Source organism: Ranitomeya imitator, chromosome 5 (assembly GCF_032444005.1).
Source record: "Ranitomeya imitator isolate aRanImi1 chromosome 5, aRanImi1.pri, whole genome shotgun sequence".
NCBI lineage: Eukaryota > Metazoa > Chordata > Amphibia > Anura > Dendrobatidae > Ranitomeya > Ranitomeya imitator.
In genome coordinates, this window is record NC_091286.1 from 498,912,238 (window position 1) to 498,933,996 (window position 21,759).

The 21,759-nt window shown below is 45.3% G+C and overlaps 1 protein-coding gene and 1 long non-coding RNA gene across 2 annotated transcripts in view; both read left to right on the top strand.

Annotated features, from left to right (window-relative positions):
- The first annotated feature begins 620 nt into the window (after positions 1 to 620).
- Positions 621 to 6,340, top strand: LOC138680837 (uncharacterized). The gene is made up of 4 exons (XR_011321801.1): positions 621 to 780; positions 1,697 to 1,761; positions 5,336 to 5,360; positions 6,275 to 6,340. It is a non-coding gene; the product is annotated as an uncharacterized lncRNA (long non-coding RNA).
- Positions 6,341 to 7,632: 1,292 nt separating this feature from the next.
- VEPH1 (ventricular zone expressed PH domain containing 1) overlaps positions 7,633 to 21,759 on the top strand; it is an 881,348-nt gene continuing 867,221 nt past the window's right edge. The window contains exon 1 of the mRNA XM_069726749.1: positions 7,633 to 7,770. Within this exon, the coding sequence (XP_069582850.1) occupies positions 7,633 to 7,770 (138 nt within the window). The remainder of the gene's footprint in view (positions 7,771 to 21,759) is intronic.

A 21,759-nucleotide genomic window follows, 5' to 3' on the forward strand; every position in this document is an offset into this window, starting at 1 on the left:
GGATTCTGAAAAGACCAGGGCTCTAAGTCCGCCTTCCCCTCAACCTCCTATGTACCCCAGGGATCGGATTCCCTTTGTACATACATTTCATCCGACAATGCCCAGGGTATACTCTATCATTAGGAAACACTGGCCACTGCTGTCTAAAGCATATCCTGAAATAGACTCATTTAAGGCACCCACCCTGATCTGTACCAAACGACCTTCTAATATCCGTGACAAATTAGTTAGAGCTGATGTGGGGAGCTCTAGGCCTACTTCAATACAGAGGACACTGACGACTCGCCGACAGGGGACATTCCCCTGTCTCAATTGTGCAGCTTGCTCTAACGTCATCAAATCTGACAGTATAACCCATCCTAGGACAGGCAAATCTTTTCTCATCAAAGGTTTTCACACATGTAATTCTAATTTTGTAGTGTATCTGGTGAAATGTCCGTGTGGTCTCCTCTATGTGGGGGAGACTACCCAACATGTGAGGGATCGCATTGCGAGCCATAAATCGACCATCCGTTGTAATAAAAATTGGCTCCCCATACCAGAACATTTCTCTAAATCGGGACACTCTGTGGCTCAACTCCGCTTCCAGGTTATAGAACATGTCCCCCGCCCCCGTAGGGGTGGCAATCATGTAAAACTACTCAAGTTAAGAGAGACATATTGGATCCATAAATTAGACACTCTAGCCCCTAAAGGTCTTAATAGAGACATAGATTGGCTCCTATGAATAATCTCTTATCCCATTGCTTTTACAGACCCGCTAGACTACTATCTGTGTAGGTGAGTTTCATATATAGCTCTTTTTTCCCTCCCCCCCTCCCACTCCTTTCCCCCCCCCCCCTCCCGTTCTTTCCCTCCCCAACCAACCCCTACCCCTCTTTTCCCCCCCGCCTCCCCTTTCCCCCCCCCCCCCCGCCTCCCTTTGCTTTCTTCCCCCTCCACCCTCTGGTTTCTGTCTCTGGATTTCCCTGTTCCCTCTTAGCCATATACCCCGGGTCTAGTCTTCTCCACACTATGTCCTTATCCTCTGGACACTATTGATAATAGATATATATCCATCAGGGACTCCGGTACCTTAGCTCTTTCCTCTTATGATTTATCCTTTCATCATCTTACTTAGCTTCCCATGTTGTACTTCCACTCAGCCCTTTATATAGCCCTCCTTCCTATTTCATACTGTTAAGTCACACACTGCAGCGTCCTGTGGCCACTACACAGCGCTCTCACAGCGCTACCGCTCTCCTCTGGGTTACCCTGACGACAGGATACACACAGGCACCTGCGCAGTGTGTCCCGGCCAGTCAGCGCCACGTCACTTCCGGTCCGGGACTTCCGGTTTCGGCGCTCCTCGCCGCATATAACACAGCGTCATGGGGGCTGCAGGCACGCTGCTGTCCATAGCAAGGCGCGGGAGCGCCGCTGATATCCACTACTCCGCAGGTAATGTGCGCCTCCACACTATCTAGGACACAGTAGCGCCAAAACGGCCTTTCATTTGTCCCTATACACATTGATTTATTTGGCCTTTTCCCCTTCCCCCCATAGGCTACAACATATATTGCATGCAGGCCAGCACCCTTGAGGACTCATAACCTTTACCTCAGCTATAGGTACCCCATTCCCTCTGATCTCTATATCTCAGTCTATAACATAGTGGGCTAGACCTCTTTTCTAACTATGATGCCATTCTTTGCAGCTGTAATCTTGGCACTGAGGGATATCTACCCTTTCCACTTCACTCCACTTCTTCTTGTGGATAAGGTAACCATATGTTTCCTGTTTTCATTTGCCAGAACTAGTCTACCTATGAGCCTATTACTGTATATAATGTATATATTATTCGTTTATTGGTTTATATGTTGTCTTTTACTCCTAGGATCACGGGATTTTTTCAAATAAGTACACCATCACTATACTACATTTGTGTATTATTTTTTAGTTTGTTATTTTGTCATTTGGTGATTTATGATTTTTTTGTTCTTTCAGCGATTCAATGAATAAGGCTCTGGTTGAGCCGAAACGTTTGCTTTTTATACATATCGCTTCCAGCATTATATTTCTGTTTCGCTCCCCTATCCAAATTTATTTTGTGACTAATAAATATTTAAGCGTTAATCACACGTTGTCATTAGAGTGTGCGGTGTATACATATTTATTAGTATTCAGGATCTTCTGATCCATTACACCAGCACCTCGCAAATTCTGACTGAGTGCACGCCATCATTATATTTGTGACGTACCATTTTGGCGCTTTTGCACCGGTTTTTCCGTTACTCCCCTAGTCTCCCCTGCAATATACATGTCTACTGACACGTTTGCCTACGATTTGGCAACCACCTCGAATATTTTATCCCAGGTGACTGGTTCTAACGAATTTTTGAGGACCCCCGCTCAGGAATTACGAACCAGGGATTATGAAAGAGAAAGACGCAAGCTGATCTCCTATGATCTGCATTGCACAACTCTGGCCGAATATCACAGGCAGAGTAAAATTCCCAGAGGGCTTAGGAGTAACCTTCGCCCAACCCTCTTTTCTGACAACCCTGATTACTGTGAGAAATACAAAAGAATACTGAATAAGTGCTCTCTGGATATAATATTACTCACCATAGAGTATCTACAAAAAACTATTGTGGAGACCAAACAGAATATACAGGCTATCGAAGCACAACTATCAACCGCTCTATCTTCTACGGAGTGGACCTCTCTCAAGAGCAAGACAGAGAAATCACTCACGGAACATCAGAAGTCTCTACAGGAACGCAAGAGACAAAAATTCCAACGTGACACGGAGGACTATTTGTTGAACAAAGTCTACAAATGGAACGATACTTCCGTCAATACAGGAACATGGCGCCGACCCTGAAACCAACGGAGATATGGATCATTCAGCTCAGGGAGCGATTCCTCCACGACCTCCGGCAGACAGCATTTTTTATCAAAGGGCCGCAAGGGAGGACAACCAACCGCAGACCCACCAGGAGATCAAGGGGAAATAATGGCCACCCGCTCACAGGTGAGACACCGGATCTAGTTATTAACATCTCGGACTATCTCCTCTCCCCGGCTGAATTGACTGTCCTACAAAAGGGCTTATCATTCTGCCCCACCCCGGCATGGGACTCCTTCCAACTGGAGAAAGACCTCGAACGTTTTTTTCGGACTATAAGACTGAAAACACATTTTGGGCTATCAGATAATACTAGGGGGGAGGTGACACATGATCCTGTTAATATTGTGACTCCTAAACTCTCTATCACGTCTCTGGGCCTCCGTACACCTAGTAAGTATAATCCTCCACGCGTTTACCATGCAACAGAAACTTTTATTTCACTGGTGGACCGTGAGGTCAAACAATTCTCTCATGAACAACATCTGGGCTTCTATCCTGTCCACTCCAATCTTTCCTTGGTGGAGAAACAGGCTCTCTCATCTCTTCAAAACAATAAAAACATCACAATTAAGCCAGCTGATAAAGGGGGCGCCATAGTGGTGATGAACCACATGGATTATAAGAAGGAAGTCATTAGACAACTGTCCGACTCCAATACCTATGGCATTATCCAAAGGGACCCAGTGACCAACATCACCACTAGAATCAAGAGCGTCCTAAATGATTATCTTGATCGCCACACGATTGACCAAAAAACTGCTTCCTTTCTCATTAATCCCCATCCTATTACACCAGTTTTTTATATCTTACCCAAAATCCACAAGTCCCTCCAAAATCCACCAGGACGACCGATAGTCGCCTCAACTGACTCAGTTTTATCTCCACTCTCGGTTTTCCTTGAAAAAATACTGACACCTCTGGTGAAAAATACCAAATCATACCTCCTGGACACAGGACATTTTTTAAGGATCATACGAAATTTGAGTACTGTACCTACAGAGAGTATCTTAGTGACCTTAGACGTCAACAGTCTATATACCTCGATTACAGACGACAAAGGGGTTGAAGCTACTAAATTTCTTCTCGAATCATCAGATATGTCTGCTGATTCTATACAATTTTGTCTAGACCTACTCGACATAGTACTACGGGAAAATTATTTTCTATTCGAGGACACATTCTATGTCCAGAGATGCGGCACTGCGATGGGCGCGAACGTAGCGCCGGCTTACGCTAATGCCTATATGAATTTCTTTGAAATCAATCATGTCTTTCCTAATGATCTCTTTTCACGATTTGCCTTGGGATATCATCGATATATCGATGATATCTTTTTCATCTGGACAGGTACATCTAATTCTATGCTTGAATTTTTTTCACAATTGAATTCTATCTATCCGGAGTTACAGTTTACACTACACCATAGTATGGAATCAGTCCCATTCTTGGACACACTGGTTGTGAAGGACATTGAAGGTAATCTTTCCACAGACCTTTACTGCAAGCCCACCGACAGTAATAGCCTCTTGCACTACTCAAGTTGCCACCCTAGGACTACGAAAAATAGCCTGCCACGCTCACAATTCGATAGAGTGTCACGTATCGTTTCCAACCCTGAAATTCGCAAAGAAAGACTGGATACCACGGCCCATAAATTCGAACAGAGACACTACCCACCCAAATTACTGGATTCTGAAAACACCAGGGCTCTAAGTCCGCCTTCCCCTCAACCTCCTATGTACCCCAGGGATCGGATTCCCTTTGTACATACATTTCATCCGACAATGCCCAGGGTATACTCTATCATTAGGAAACACTGGCCACTGCTGTCTAAAGCATATCCTGAAATAGACTCATTTAAGGCACCCACCCTGATCTGTACCAAACGACCTTCTAATATCCGTGACAAATTAGTTAGAGCTGATGTGGGGAGCTCTAGGCCTACTTCAATACAGAGGACACTGACGACTCGCCGACAGGGGACATTCCCCTGTCTCAATTGTGCAGCTTGCTCTAACGTCATCAAATCTGACAGTATAACCCATCCTAGGACAGGCAAATCTTTTCTCATCAAAGGTTTTCACACATGTAATTCTAATTTTGTAGTGTATCTGGTGAAATGTCCGTGTGGTCTCCTCTATGTGGGGGAGACTACCCAACATGTGAGGGATCGCATTGCGAGCCATAAATCGACCATCCGTTGTAATAAAAATTGGCTCCCCATACCAGAACATTTCTCTAAATCGGGACACTCTGTGGCTCAACTCCGCTTCCAGGTTATAGAACATGTCCCCCGCCCCCGTAGGGGTGGCAATCATGTAAAACTACTCAAGTTAAGAGAGACATATTGGATCCATAAATTAGACACTCTAGCCCCTAAAGGTCTTAATAGAGACATAGATTGGCTCCTATGAATAATCTCTTATCCCATTGCTTTTACAGACCCGCTAGACTACTATCTGTGTAGGTGAGTTTCATATATAGCTCTTTTTTCCCTCCCCCCCTCCCACTCCTTTCCCCCCCCTCCCGTTCTTTCCCTCCCCAACCAACCCCTACCCCTCTTTTCCCCCCCTCCCTCCCCTTTCCCCCCCCCCCCCCCGCCTCCCTTTGCTTTCTTCCCCCTCCACCCTCTGGTTTCTGTCTCTGGATTTCCCTGTTCCCTCTTAGCCATATACCCCGGGTCTAGTCTTCTCCACACTATGTCCTTATCCTCTGGACACTATTGATAATAGATATATATCCATCAGGGACTCCGGTACCTTAGCTCTTTCCCCTTATGATTTATCCTTTCATCATCTTACTTAGCTTCCCATGTTGTACTTCCACTCAGCCCTTTATATAGCCCTCCTTCCTATTTCATACTGTTAAGTCACACACTGCAGCGTCCTGTGGCCACTACACAGCGCTCTCACAGCGCTACCGCTCTCCTCTGGGTTACCCTGACGACAGGATACACACAGGCACCTGCGCAGTGTGTCCCGGCCAGTCAGCGCCACGTCACTTCCGGTCCGGGACTTCCGGTTTCGGCGCTCCTCGCCGCATATAACACAGCGTCATGGGGGCTGCAGGCACGCTGCTGTCCATAGCAAGGCGCGGGAGCGCCGCTGATATCCACTACTCTGCAGGTAATGTGCGCCTCCACACTATCTAGGACACAGTAGCGCCAAAACGGCCTTTCATTTGTCCCTATACACATTGATTTATTTGGCCTTTTCCCCTTCCCCCCATAGGCTACAACATATATTGCATGCAGGCCAGCACCCTTGAGGACTCATAACCTTTACCTCAGCTATAGGTACCCCATTCCCTCTGATCTCTATATCTCAGTCTATAACATAGTGGGCTAGACCTCTTTTCTAACTATGATGCCATTCTTTGCAGCTGTAATCTTGGCACTGAGGGATATCTACCCTTTCCACTTCACTCCACTTCTTCTTGTGGATAAGGTAACCATATGTTTCCTGTTTTCATTTGCCAGAACTAGTCTACCTATGAGCCTATTACTGTATATAATGTATATATTATTCGTTTATTGGTTTATATGTTGTCTTTTACTCCTAGGATCACGGGATTTTTTCAAATAAGTACACCATCACTATACTACATTTGTGTATTATTTTTTAGTTTGTTATTTTGTCATTTGGTGATTTATGATTTTTTTGTTCTTTCAGCGATTCAATGAATAAGGCTCTGGTTGAGCCGAAACGTTTGCTTTTTATACATATCGCTTCCAGCATTATATTTCTGTTTCGCTCCCCTATCCAAATTTATTTTGTGACTAATAAATATTTAAGCGTTAATCACACGTTGTCATTAGAGTGTGCGGTGTATACATATTTATTAGTATTCAGGATCTTCTGATCCATTACACCAGCACCTCGCAAATTCTGACTGAGTGCACGCCATCATTATATTTGGGACTGCTGTATATACATCACATAGTAGACGCTGGGACTGCTGTACATACATAGCATAGTAAACATTGAGACTGCTGTATATGCATCACAGGAGACTCTGGGGTTGTAAATTACAGGAGAGGCTGGGGCATAGACATCACAGACGCTGGGACATATTAATCACTGGGGAGGCTGGAGGGGAATAGACATCACTGAGGGGCTATATACATCACAAGGAAGCACAGACAGCACTGGGGGTATATAAGTCCCTGGGGGGAATATACATCACTGGGGGCTATATACAGCACTGGGGGCTATATACATCACAGGTGGTGGGATATACAGAACTGGAGGGATATACAGCACTTCTGGGGTAAATGCAGCACTTGTGAATATACATATCACTTGGGGGCACATACAGCCCTGGGGTTGATATACAGCACTGGTGGGGGTACAGGCAGGTCACCGCACCATCAAAACGACGCATGCGGAGTCATCCACATACATAGGGTACGCTTGCGGCATGCCAATGTAGGTGGAGCTGACCGGAGGAGGTGCGGCGGTGGGTGTAGCTTCACGGAGGACGTATGCAGCCCTACATCCGTAAATGGGAAACCAGCCTAATAGTGCAATGAGTGTAATAAAGAGAAGGTACAATCGCAAAATTGCTAATGTGGAGGAAGGATTCAGGCCTCATGCACACGATTTATTATGGAAAGGTCTCTGAAGAGACTAATTGTATTGTTTTGTTTCTCATTTGCAGTTTAAAGACAAAAGAGGGATGCTAAACATATATTTGTAAATGGATGGCTGTACGGCTTTTTTTATGGAGTAATAACAGCCATGCACCATTTGTTCCTGTTAGTTTTGGAACAAAAAGATCTTTCTAGAGCTGGGGATTTATTCTCCTTGGACGATTTTGAAATTGAAGACTACCTGTCCGAAGCTCTGAATCGAATAAAAGTGATATCATCTTCTACGGTGAGTACAATATTTACACTTACAGCATTATCCTAAGTCAGTGTAGTAACTAACTTTATCAGAACAACGCTGGGAAACCTACTGTTTACCTAAAACCGTGCAAAGAAGTTACAAGTTTTCAGCATCAAATTAGTTTCAACGTAAGCACAAATCTTTGTAGGGGATCTTGCACTTACAAGAGCATTACCTTTAGACCGGTGTCACACTTGCCACTGCAATGCGAGAAACCCACGCGAGTCTTTCACCTCAATACCCGGCACTGCCGCCGGCACTCAGGACTGGAATGTGCGGCTGCATGTATTTCTATGCAGCTGAATGCTCTGGTCCTGAGTGCCAAATCTGTGGACTAGTTTTGGAGAACACCTTTAGGTGTATTTGCAAAATATGTGCTCAGAACAAAGTGGGCTTCCTCCGACAGCGTAGTCAATAAATGCAGCGGGGGCAGAGCAGGTGCCCTGGACCATGCAGACCAGAACTTGATAACTTCTCTAAAGCTAGAACACAAAATAAAGGTAACAGTCTTTCTAGGTAAAGGTTCCCTACAAGATCCTATAGTTTTTTTTATGGATTTGTGAGCTGACATACATTTATGAAGTTTCACTGGCCAATTTTTCAGTGGTATTGCAAGTAAAAGACAGTTTATGTTGGTGTCTAGTAGGTTTCTTAGAAATACATTTTGCTTTAAAACTCCCTTTGACAATACGTACATTTGTTTGTCCTAACATTGTACAGCAAGTTTCTGTTTGCTCCTTATTCAACGTAAATATAAAGGAGAATTCAATATTTGCTGAGATACAAGCATGTTTGCTTTGAAGACATAAACCTTTGTGTGCAAAGGCAATCCACCGCAGGAGAACTAAGCCTGGGTGTCATGAACTATATTGTTCGTATCCTGGTTCATGATTATTCATACTGACATGGACACTCATCTTCATTTTCTATGAAAACTACTTATGTCATGGAGCATATTTCCATTTTGGCCACTAGGGGGCAGCATTGAAACATGATATGAATATAATTTCATATTTTGTGAATTAATGGTCTGTACTGTTACCAGAGACAAAGATCTCAACTTTTCAGTTTAACATTTTTTTAGGGAATTTTTATTGATTTATTCTGTTGGCTCTAAATGTGATTATATATATATATATATATATATATATATATATATATATATATATATATATATATATATATATATATAATGTCACTATAATCACTTTTTTTCTCAGAAAATAAATTTGTAGTTGTTGACTTTGTAGTATTTCAAGATTTACCAAGACTTAAATGGGTATTCTAATGAGAACAAGTTATCACCTATTGACATGGATAAGGGAGGGGTTTTAACCTCTGAGATCCCCCTAGATTGCCAGAATGTGCATTCTGTATATAACTGCCAGAGATAGAGGAGAGCTGTACTTAGCAATCTCTGCCAGTCCCATGGAGAATAAATTAATTTGTAGTATACCCGTGCCACCGCCACTTCATTCAAAAGGGGGACATAATTTCCCATATCTGGTGATTGGGGTCTCGGAGGTTAGAACCTCACAAATTTACTAGACCTGTCAAAAAGTGATAGCTTGAATACCTCTCTACTGTGCTCTGTTGTAGGTGTATGTATGCATGTTTATAAACCCTATCCTCAACAATATCTTTTATACTGCCCTGACCCTGCATGCCAATTCTTCTAGCCCTAAAGTGGACTTAAAAGGTTATAAGGCTCTGTTCACACCACATTTTGACATACAGTTCAGGAATAACAGGAGGCCTGTACAGTTGGATCATGTTGCCATAGACAGACTTCTATAGTAAAAGAAGAAATATGGTATACTTCCAGATACTCTTCATTGGCAGCACTGAGGTGTACAGTATGCTAATATTTTATGTGCTTTTAAGAACAGTATCCGGGTAGATTTTTACCTTTCTTCTCATTTTTTTGCATTACCAGCTGCTGCCAAGCCTGAACTGTCAGAATCAGCCAGGATTTGTACTAGGCAGACGAGCCCCTGACAACATCAGGAAAATTCTGCATATAATTAACTGAGCAAACACCTAATACCTCATTATTTTGGCTTTAGACATAGGAAAAGCCTTGGTGGTTGTTTAATATTCTAAATACACATGGATAAGCCTTGTATAGGGTACCCGTCACACAGTATAGTGCACCATCCCGGCTTACAGCCTGTTGGCTATGTCCATACTATTAGATCAGGTGGGCTGTCCAGCACTATGCAAGGGCGCCCCACAGGGACAGACACTCCAACTTCACTACAGAACTTGGCCTCATCCTGGAGAAGCTGAAAAGACACATGAGATGTTGGTTGATATTTTGAGCAAAATACGCAAGCTCAAAACCCAAGACAAGGGTCCTACTTGTATTGTATGTCCCTATATTAAAAATCAAAGCAATTCATTGTAAAAAAAAACATATGTATCCACATCACAGAAAAAAGCAGCCGCAATACCTGGCTACAATACCAATGCACTGCAGGATGCAGTAGGTCCCCACGACACATGGTAGAGGAAGCACAGGTGAAAAATATTGCTAAAACAACCACCCACAGGAATGTTAAGATCACCCCAAATGAATGGTCATCTTAATCATCTGTGACCAAATTGTATCTCTGTGGGAGATTTAACGTGCACACGGAGACAAAACCACTCGTGATTGATGACACTCAATCACTAGTAGCAAATCTGTTTTATTGATCGGAAGGCACATCCTTTTATAGGTTATTACTTATCAATGTAAATCTGTGATTAAACCCCCTAAGTGTCATGCCGTTCTGTCTGTTTCTGGTTTTCGGCATGACAATGCATATGTTTACTTTAACCTTTTACTCTTTTCCCCCTAATTTGAGCTGGGATACTGTTGGCTGTTACCTGAATGGAGCCTTCTCAGTTCCTTGCTCTGCTGCGCAGTCGTACATGGGTTTTTAGGTATTTGCCCTGCTGCATACCTTCCTCATGTGCGGTCCCTGGTTGCTGCTGTGAAGCTGTCCGCGGATCGTGAGGTCATTTGCAGCTAGTGCATGACTTTCCATGTGGGTCAGTGCATGCAGTTTCAGTCAGGTGCCCTGAGCCTCAGATCCTGCACTGTTTGTGCTGTAATGGTTTCTGTTTGTGCTTAGGCCGTGTGCGACCACACTTCCCCTGTTGTGGATTCTGTTTTTGGGCTCCCTCTGGTGGTTACTGATGGTACTGGGTGACTTGTGTTTTCTGCGGTCTCTGGTGTCCACCTGTTCTATCAGGATATGGGAGTTTCCTATTTAACCTGGCTTTCTTGTCATTTCCTCGCCGGCTATCAATGTAATCAGTGTGTCTTGTTACCTCTGCTTCCCGCTTCTGTAATCTTCAGGACAAGCTAAGTTTTTGATTTTCCTGTTCCACGTTTTGCTTAATTTTTGTCTTAGTCCAGCTTGCAGATATGTGATTCCTTTTTGCTGGTTGCTCTAGTGGGCTGATATTACTCCTCATGTTCCATGAGTTGGCACATGAGTTCAAGTAATTTCAGGATGGTTTTTTGTAGGGTTTTTCGCTGACCGCGCAGTTCACTTTTGTATCCTCTGCTATCTAGCTTTAGCGGGCCTCATTTTGCTGAATCTGTTTTCATAACTACGTATGTGCTTTCCTCTCATTTCACCGTCATTACATGTGGGGGGCTGCTATTTCTGTGGGGTATTCTCTGGAGGCAAGAGAGGTCTGTGTTTCTTCTAATAGGGGAAGTTAGTCCTTCGGCTGGCGCGAGACGTCTAGGAATCATCGTAGGCACGTTCCCGGGCTACAGCTAGTTGTGTGTTTAGGTTCAGGATCGCGGTCAGCTCAGTTTCCATCACCCTAGAGCTTGTTTTGTTTTTTGTGCTTGTCCTTTTGTGATCCCCTGCCATTGGGATCATGACACTCCCCTGCTTTTATCAGGGTTAGGGTGTGTACTTGAAATGCTGTCCCCAGCCAATTGCTGAGGGGCAGCTCCTATATAAAGTTCCCCTGCCCTATGGGCAAGGCCTGAGCTTCTGTCACGGTCAGCTGCAGCCGCAGATGCGGCCCAGCCCATAGACGCCCCCAAGCCGACCACCTCAGAAGGCATGGGGCGTGCATCCCCCAGGGCGAAATACGGACCCTTTAAACTGCGGAGGGGGACCCGGACCTACCCGAACTAGGGGAGGGCAGAGACTGGGGTTCTGTGGCAGCGGAGCATGTGGACAAGGAAAGAGACACGTAGGACTTGATTACACCGCACAACTTCAGGCATAGAGAAAGTAGAGTTTACTAAAGTAAAGACACACAGTACATAAACATTATGTTTAAAGGGTCCGTATTTCGTCCCCGGGGGACGCGCGCCCCAAGCCTTCTGAGGTGGTCGGCTTTGGGGCGTCTATGGGCAGGGCCGCATTTGATTTGTATGTCATCTATCTGTATGCGCTGGAAAGGGTATAGGGGTCTGGGTGTGCACTTCTGGGGTGTCTGTTCTGTTTTCCACGGATTGCAGCGGGCACAGACAAAACATCCCTTTGTGACATTTGCAGCTATTGTTGAGAAGCCTGGTACATGGTAGTACTGTTTTACAAGATTGTGAATCTTGATTTTGGACTGGTAGGTTGTGCCATTGGCCCATTTGGCCACCATAGGGTAGAGGACTCTTGGAAGGCAGGGTTTTCCTTTGTTCATCATTAGGTGTGTTCATCATCCTGTGTGGCTCCATCTTGGGTCCATTTCTCCTTTTCTTCTTTGGATGCTTGCTTCTGGAGTCCCGAGAGCATCTTTTCCCAGGATTGTCCCTTTTCCTCTTTTTCCGGATCCATGAGAGCGTACAGATGAGATATTTCTATGTTAAGTGATAGAAGAGAAAAAGAAGCAGCAATGCTATCAGCCAGTCTGTTTCCCACTGCTTCCATTGAAGTTCCTGTGTGCCTTAATTTTTACCGCTACAACTCTTTCTGGGATCAAAAAGGACTCCATCAGTTCTTGTATGGCTTTGTGGTGTCTTACAGGTGTTCCATTAGCCGTGATGAAGTCTCTTGCCCACCAGATTGGTCCATAGTCGTGACACACACCATGAGTGTAGCAAGAGTCAGAATATATGGTGGCTTTGCATTGGGCAGACACCTTGCATGCTTCTATCAAGGTCCGCAGTTCTGCCTCCTGTGCAGAGAATGATGGAGGTGAAGGTTTTGCTAGCAGCACAGTATGTTCTGTGGCTACTTCTATACCAGTGTGGAAACGGCCTTCTTGGTCTGCATACCTTGATCCATCCACAAGGAGAGTCAGTTCAGGATCTTCCAAAGGTACATCAGTATCTGAGTAAAATCCGGAGGTTTCTTGCCTCATGAGAGCGAGACAATCGTGTTGAGCCATCTCAGAGTCGACTCCCTCTTCCACTAGTCTGTCAGAGATGTGATCTTCATCCTCTTCCCCCCTTGGCAGTGGTAGGAGAGTAGCTGGGTTAAGGACAACACATCTGGAGATGGTGAAGTTGTCTGGGAGCAAGAGGGAGCATTGTAGACGTAAGTGGTGGGCGGCAGACTGGTGTTTTCGCTGTGTCTGGGCCAGAATGGCAGTAATGTCATGGGGTACCATTATCTTCAGCTGGTGGCACAGAATGAAGTCAGAAGTCTTATCCAGCAGCAGGTGGGTTGCAAGCACGGCTCTCATGCAGGTTGATGCTAAATGTGAAAACTGGGTCATCTTCCAGAGTAGTAGCCAAGAGGGCATTTTCTTCCTCTGTGAAGTTGTGTCAGAACTCCAGTTGTATGGCACTGCTTCTCCATGACAAAAAGGCAAATGTTTGTTTGTTGCAGTCTGGAAGTCTTAGAGTAGGAGAGGACGTGATTGCAGCCTTTAGCATGTAGAATCCCTCAATGGCTTCCTTGCTTAGACTGAAGGGAGTGTCCCTAAGGCAGTCATACAGGGGTGGCATGTGTATGGCATGTGTAGAGTGTTATGATCAGGTGACCTTGGAGCAGCATGAAAACATTCACTGGATTAGGTGGTAACTATACTGACCGCAAATCCTGATCTTAACACCGCAACTAGAAGTAGCCGTGGGGTGTGCCTAACAAATCCTAGACACCTCGACACAGCCGGAGGACTAAATACCCCTATAGATGGAAATAGGAATTCTACCTTGCCTCAGAGCAGAACCCCAAAGGATAGGCAGCCCCCCACAAATATTGACTGTGAGTAGTAGAGGAAAAGACATACGCAGGCAGGAAACAGGATTTAGCAAAAGAGGCCACTCTAGCTAAAATAGGAAAGGATAGGACAGGATACTAAGCGGTCAGTATTAAAATCCTTCCAAAAATATCCACAGCAGAAAAAACAAAAACTTCACCATCTAACTAAAGATGTGGAGCGTATATCTGCAACTCCAGAGAATCCAACAAGACTGAGAAAACACTGACACAGTCTAAGCTGGACAAGAGAAAACAAATGAATAGCACAGAATATAAGCACACAGCTTGTATGCCACAGAAAAAGAAACAGACACTTATCTTTGCTGAATTGGCAGCTAAGCAGGAGAAGTGTTATGGCTGGCAATCAGGCAACACAGCGTGCAGTAATCAGCGCACATACAGAGATCTGGCAAAAACCCAAAACAATAGGACGAGCTCTGAGACGTGGAATCTCTGTAGACTGCAGTACCTGAACTGTCCTCACACAACTGGAAGCAGCAGTGGATTGCGCCTATCACTACCTATGCAACTCGGCACTGCCTGAGGAGCTGACTAGCCTGAAGATAGAAATACAAGCCTGACTTACCTCAGAGAAATACCCCAAAGGAATAGGCAGCCCCCACATATAATGACTGTTAGCAAGATGAAAAGACAAACGTAGGAATGAAATAGATTCAGCAAAGTGAGGCCCGATATTCTAGACAGAGCGAGGATAGCAAAGAGAACTATGCAGTCTACAAAAAACCCTAAAACGAAAACCACGCAAAGGGGCAAAAAAGACCCACCGTGCCGAACTAACAGCACGGCGGTGCACCCCTTTGCTTCTCAGAGCTTCCAGCAAAAGATAATAACAAGCTGGACAGAAAAAACAGAAAACAAACTAGAAGCACTTATCTAGCAGAGCAGCAGGCCCAAGGAAAGATGCAGTAGCTCAGATCCAACACTGGAACATTGACAAGGAGCAAGGAAGACAGACTCAGGTGGAGCTAAATAGCAAGGCAGCCAACGAGCTCACCAAAACACCTGAGGGAGGACGCCCAGAGACTGCAATACCACTTGTGACCACAGAATTCACAACAGTACCCCCCCCTTGAGGAGGGGTCACCGAACCCTCACCAGAACCCCCAGGCCGACCAGGATGAGCCACATGAAAGGCACGAACAAGATCTGGGGCATGGACATCAGAGGCAAAAACCCAGGAATTATCTTCCTGAGCATAACCCTTCCATTTGACCAGATACTGGAGTTTCCGTCTAGAGACACGAGAATCCAAAATCTTCTCCACAATATACTCCAATTCCCCCTCCACCAAAACAGGGGCAGGAGGCTCCACAGATGGAACCATAGGTGCCACGTATCTCCTCAACAACGACCTATGGAATACATTATGTATGGAAAAGGAGTCTGGGAGGGTCAGACGAAAAGACACCGGATTGAGAATCTCAGAAATCCTATACGGACCAATAAAACGAGGTTTAAATTTAGGAGAGGAAACCTTCATAGGTATATGACGAGAAGATAACCAAACCAGATCCCCAACACGAAGTCGGGGTCCCACACGGCGTCTGCGATTAGCGAAAAGCTGAGCCTTCTCCTGGGACAAGGTCAAATTGTCCACTACCTGAGTCCAGATCTGCTGCAACCTGTCCACCACATAATCCACACCAGGACAGTCCGAAGACTCAACCTGTCCTGAAGAGAAACGAGGATGGAACCCAGAATTGCAGAAAAATGGAGAGACCAAGGTAGCCGAGCTGGCCCGATTATTAAGGGCGAACTCAGCCAACGGCAAAAATGACACCCAATCATCCTGGTCAGCGGAAACAAAACATCTTAGATATGTTTCCAAGGTCTGATTGGTTCGTTCGGTCTGGCCATTAGTCTGAGGATGGAAGGCCGAGGAAAAAGATAGGTCAATGCCCATCCTACCACAAAAGGCTCGCCAGAACCTTGAGACAAACTGGGAACCTCTGTCAGAAACAATATTCTCAGGAATGCCATGTAAACGAACCACATGCTGGAAGAACAAAGGCACCAAATCAGAGGAGGAAGGCAATTTAACCAAGGGCACCAGATGGACCATTTTAGAAAAGCGATCACAGACCACCCAAATGACAGACATCTTTTGAGAAACGGGAAGGTCAGAAATGAAATCCATCGAAATATGTGTCCAAGGCCTCTTCGGGACCGGCAAGGGCAAAAGCAACCCACTGGCACGTGAACAGCAGGGCTTAGCCCTAGCACAAATTCCACAGGACTGCACAAAAGCACGCACATCCCGCGACAGAGACGGCCACCAAAAGGATCTAGCAACCAACTCCCTGGTACCAAAGATTCCTGGATGACCGGCCAGCACCGAACAATGAAGTTCAGAGATAACTTTACTAGTCCACCTATCAGGGACGAACAGTTTCTCGGCCGGACAACGATCAGGTTTATTAGCCTGAAATTTCTGCAACACTCTCCGCAAATCAGGGGAGATGGCAGACACAATGACTCCTTCCTTGAGGATACTCGCCGGCTCAGATAACCCCGGAGAGTCGGGCACAAAACTCCTAGACAGAGCATCCGCCTTCACATTTTTAGAGCCCGGAAGGTACGAAATCACAAAATCAAAACGAGCAAAAAATAACGACCAACGGGCCTGTCTAGGATTCAAGCGCTTGGCAGACTCAAGATAAGTAAGGTTCTTATGATCAGTCAAAACCACCACGCGATGCTTAGCACCCTCAAGCCAATGACGCCACTCCTCGAATGCCCACTTCATGGCCAGCAACTCTCGGTTGCCCACATCATAATTACGCTCAGCAGCAGAAAATTTCCTGGAAAAGAAAGCACATGGTTTGAACACTGAGCAACCAGAACCTCTCTGTGACAAAACCGCCCCTGCACCAATCTCAGAAGCATCAACCTCGACCTGGAACGGAAGAGAAACATCTGGCTGACACAACACAGGGGCACAGCAAAAACGACGCTTCAACTCCTGAAAAGCTTCCACGGCAGCAGAAGACCAATTAACCAAATCAGCACCCTTCTTGGTCAAATCGGTCAATGGTCTGGCAATGCTAGAAAAATTACAGATGAAGCGACGATAAAAATTAGCAAAGCCCAGGAATTTCTGCAAACTTTTTAGAGATGTCGGCTGAGTCCAATCCTGGATGGCCTGAACCTTAACCGGATCCATCTCGATAGTAGAAGGGGAAAAGATGAACCCCAAAAATGAAACTTTCTGCACACCGAAGAGACACTTTGATCCCTTCACAAACAAGGAATTAGCACGCAGTACCTGGAAAACCATTCTGACTTGCTTTACATGAGACTCCCAATCATCTGAGAAGATCAAAATGTCATCCAAGTAAACAATCAAGAATTTATCCAGATACTCACGAAAAATGTCATGCATAAAAGACTGAAAAACAGATGGAGCATTGGCAAGTCCGAACGGCATCACCAGATACTCAAAATGACCCTCGGGCGTATTAAATGCCGTTTTCCATTCATCTCCCTGCCTGATTCTCACCAGATTATACGCACCGCGAAGATCAATCTTAGTAAACCAACTAGCCCCCTTAATCCGAGCAAACAGGTCAGAAATCAATGGCAAGGGATACTGAAACTTAACAGTGATCTTATTAAGAAGGCGGTAATCAATACACGGTCTTAGCGAACCATCCTTCTTGGCTACAAAAAAGAACCCTGCTCCCAATGGTGACGACGATGGGCGAATATATCCCTTCTCCAGGGACTCCTTCACATAACTGCGCATAGCGGTGTGTTCAGGTACGGACAAATTAAATAAACGACCCTTAGGGAATTTACTACCAGGAATCAAATCGATAGCACAATCACAATTCCTATGCGGAGGAAGGGCATCAGACTTGGACTCTTCAAATACATCCTGAAAGTCCGACAAGAACTCTGGGATGTCAGAAGGAATGGATGACGAAATAGACAAAAATGGAACATCACCATGTACTCCCTGACAACCCCAGCTGGTTACCGACATAGAGTTCCAATCCAATACTGGATTATGGGTTTGTAGCCATGGCAACCCCAACACGACCACATCATGCAAATTATGCAGTACCAAAAAGCGAATAACTTCCTGATGTGCAGGAGCCATGCACATGGTCAGCTGGGCCCAGTACTGAGGCTTATTCTTGGCCAGAGGTGTAGCATCAATTCCTCTCAACGGAATAGGACACCGCAAAGGCTCCAAGAAAAATCCACAACGTTTAGCATAATCCAAATCCATCAGATTCAGGGCAGCGCCTGAATCCACAAACGCCATGACAGAATATGATGACAAAGAGCACATTAAGGTAATGGACAAAAGGAATTTGGACTGTACAGTACCAATAACGGCAGAGCTATCGAACCGCCTAGTGCGTTTAGGACAATTAGAAATAGCATGAGTAGAATCACCACAATAGAAACACAGTCTGTTCAGACGTCTGTGTTCGTGCCGTTCTACTTTAGTCATAGTCCTGTTGCACTGCATAGGCTCAGGCTTACTCTCAGACAATACCGCCAGATGGTGCACAGATTTACGCTCGCGCAAGCGACGACCGATCTGAATGGCCAAGGACATAGACTCATTCAAACCAGCAGGCATAGGAAATCCCACCATTATATCCTTAAGAGCTTCAGAGAGACCCTTTCTGAACAAAGCCGCTAGTGCAGATTCATTCCACAGAGTGAGTACTGACCATTTTCTAAATTTCTGACAATATAGTTCTACATCATCCTGACCCTGGCATAAAGCCAGCAGATTTTTCTCAGCTTGATCCACTGAATTAGGCTCATCGTAAAGCAATCCCAGCGCCTGGAAAAAAGCATCAATATTACTCAATGCAGAATCTCCTGGTGCAAGAGAAAACGCCCAGTCCTGTGGGTCGCCGCGCAAAAAAGAAATAATAATCAAAACCTGTTGAATAGGATTACCAGAAGAATGAGGTTTCAAGGCCAAAAATAGCTTACAATTATTTCTGAAGCTCAGGAACTTAGTTCTGTCACCAAAAAACAAATCAGGAATCGGAATTCTTGGTTCTAGCATCGATTTCTGATCAATAGTATCTTGAATCTTTTGTACATTTACAACGAGATTATCCATTGAGGAGCACAGAGCCTGAATATCCATGTCCACAGCTGTGTCCTGAAGCACTCTAATGTCTAGGGGAAAAAAAAGACTGAAGACAGAGCTAAGAAAAAAAAATGATGTCAGGATTTCTTTTTTCCCTCTATTGGAAATCATTGAATAGGCTCCTTGTACTGTTATGGCTGGCAATCAGGCAACACAGCGTGCAGTAATCAGCGCACATACAGAGATCTGGCAAAAACCCAAAACAATAGGACGAGCTCTGAGACGTGGAATCTCTGTAGACTGCAGTACCTGAACTGTCCTCACACAACTGGAAGCAGCAGTGGATTGCGCCTATCACTACCTATGCAACTCGGCACTGCCTGAGGAGCTGACTAGCCTGAAGATAGAAATACAAGCCTGACTTACCTCAGAGAAATACCCCAAAGGAATAGGCAGCCCCCACATATAATGACTGTTAGCAAGATGAAAAGACAAACGTAGGAATGAAATAGATTCAGCAAAGTGAGGCCCGATATTCTAGACAGAGCGAGGATAGCAAAGAGAACTATGCAGTCTACAAAAAACCCTAAAACGAAAACCACGCAAAGGGGCAAAAAAGACCCACCGTGCCGAACTAACAGCACGGCGGTGCACCCCTTTGCTTCTCAGAGCTTCCAGCAAAAGATAATAACAAGCTGGACAGAAAAAACAGAAAACAAACTAGAAGCACTTATCTAGCAGAGCAGCAGGCCCAAGGAAAGATGCAGTAGCTCAGATCCAACACTGGAACATTGACAAGGAGCAAGGAAGACAGACTCAGGTGGAGCTAAATAGCAAGGCAGCCAACGAGCTCACCAAAACACCTGAGGGAGGACGCCCAGAGACTGCAATACCACTTGTGACCACAGAATTCACAACAGAGAAGCCAGACAAAGATCCAACACTTCCCAAGAAACATTGACAACTGGAAAGGACCAATGAGTCATGCAAACCTAAATACCCCAGTCAGAATTGCAATCAGCAGATACACCTGTCCAAGACTGCAGCCCAGGGACAACTGCATTACCACCCACAACCACCGGAGGGAGCCCAAAAGCAGAATTCACAACAGTACCCCCCCTTGAGGAGGGGTCACCGAACCCTCACTAGAGCCCCCAAGCCGATCAGGATGAGCCAGATGAAAGGTACGAACCAAATCAGCGGCATGGACATCAGAGGCAAAAACCCAAGAATTATCCTCCTGGCCATAACCCTTCCATTTGACAAGGTACTGAAGCTTCTGCCTCAAAAAACGGGAATCCCAAATCTTCTTAACAACATATTCCAACTCCCCATCAACCAACACAGGGGCCGGAGGATCAACAGAGGGAACAACGGGCTCCACATATTTCCGCAATAAAGATCTATGGAAGACATTATGGATAGCAAAAGAGGCCGGAAGCGCCAGTCGAAAAGACACCGGATTAATAATCTCAGAAATCCCATAAGGACCAATAAACCGAGGCTTAAACTTAGGAGAAGAAACCTTCATAGGAACATGACGGGAAGACAACCAGACCAGATCCCCAACCCGAAGCCGGGAACCAACTTACCGACGACAGTTAGCAAAACGTTGAGCCTCCTCCTGAGACAACACCAAATTGTCCACCACATGAGCCCAAATCTGCTGCAACCTGTCAACCACAGAATCCACACCAGGACAGTCAGAAGGCTCAACCTGCCCAGAAGAAAAACGAGGATGAAAACCAAAATTACAAAAGAAAGGCGAAACCAAAGTAGCCGAACTAGCCCGATTATTAAGGGCAAACTCGGCCAATGGCAAGAAAGCCACCCAATCATCGTGATCAGCAGACACAAAGCATCTCAAATAAGTCTCCAAAGTCTGATTAGTTCGCTCGGTCTGGCCATTTGTCTGAGGATGAAATGCAGAAGAAAAAGACAAATCAATGCCCAATGCCTAGCACAAAAGGCCGGCCAAAACCTAGAAACAAACTGGGAACCTCTGTCGGACACAATATTCTCAGGAATTCCATGCAAACGGACCACATGCTGAAAAAACAACGGAACCAAATCCGAAGAGGAAGGCAATTTAGGCAAAGGCACCAAATGAACCATCTTAGAGAATCGGTCACAAACAACCCAGATAACAGACATCTTCTGGGAAACAGGAAGATCGGAAATAAAATCCATAGAAATATGCATCCAGGGCCTCTCAGGGACCGACAATGGCAAAAGCAACCTACTAGCACGGGAGCAACAAGGCTTGGCCCGCGCACAAGTCCCACAGGACTGCACAAAAGAACGCACATCACGTGACAAAGAAGGCCACCAAAAGGACCTACCAACCAAATCTCTGGTACGAAAAATGCCAGGATGACCAGCCAACACGGAACAGTGAACCTCAGAAATCACTCTACTAGTCCATCTGTCAGGAACAAACAGTTTCCCCACAGGACAGCGGTCAGGTTTGTCAGCCTGAAATTCCTGAAGAACCCGTCGTAAATCAGGGGAAATGGCAGAAAGGGCCACCCCTTCTTTCAGAATACCGACCGGTTCTAAGACCTCAGGAGAATCATGCAAAAAACTCCTAGAGAGGGCATCAGCCTTAATATTCTTAGAACCCGGAAGGTACGAAACCACGAAATCAAAACGGGAAAAAAAAAACAAGGACCATCGAGCCTGTCTAGGATTCAGCCGTTTGGCAGACTCGAGGTAAATCAAATTCTTATGATC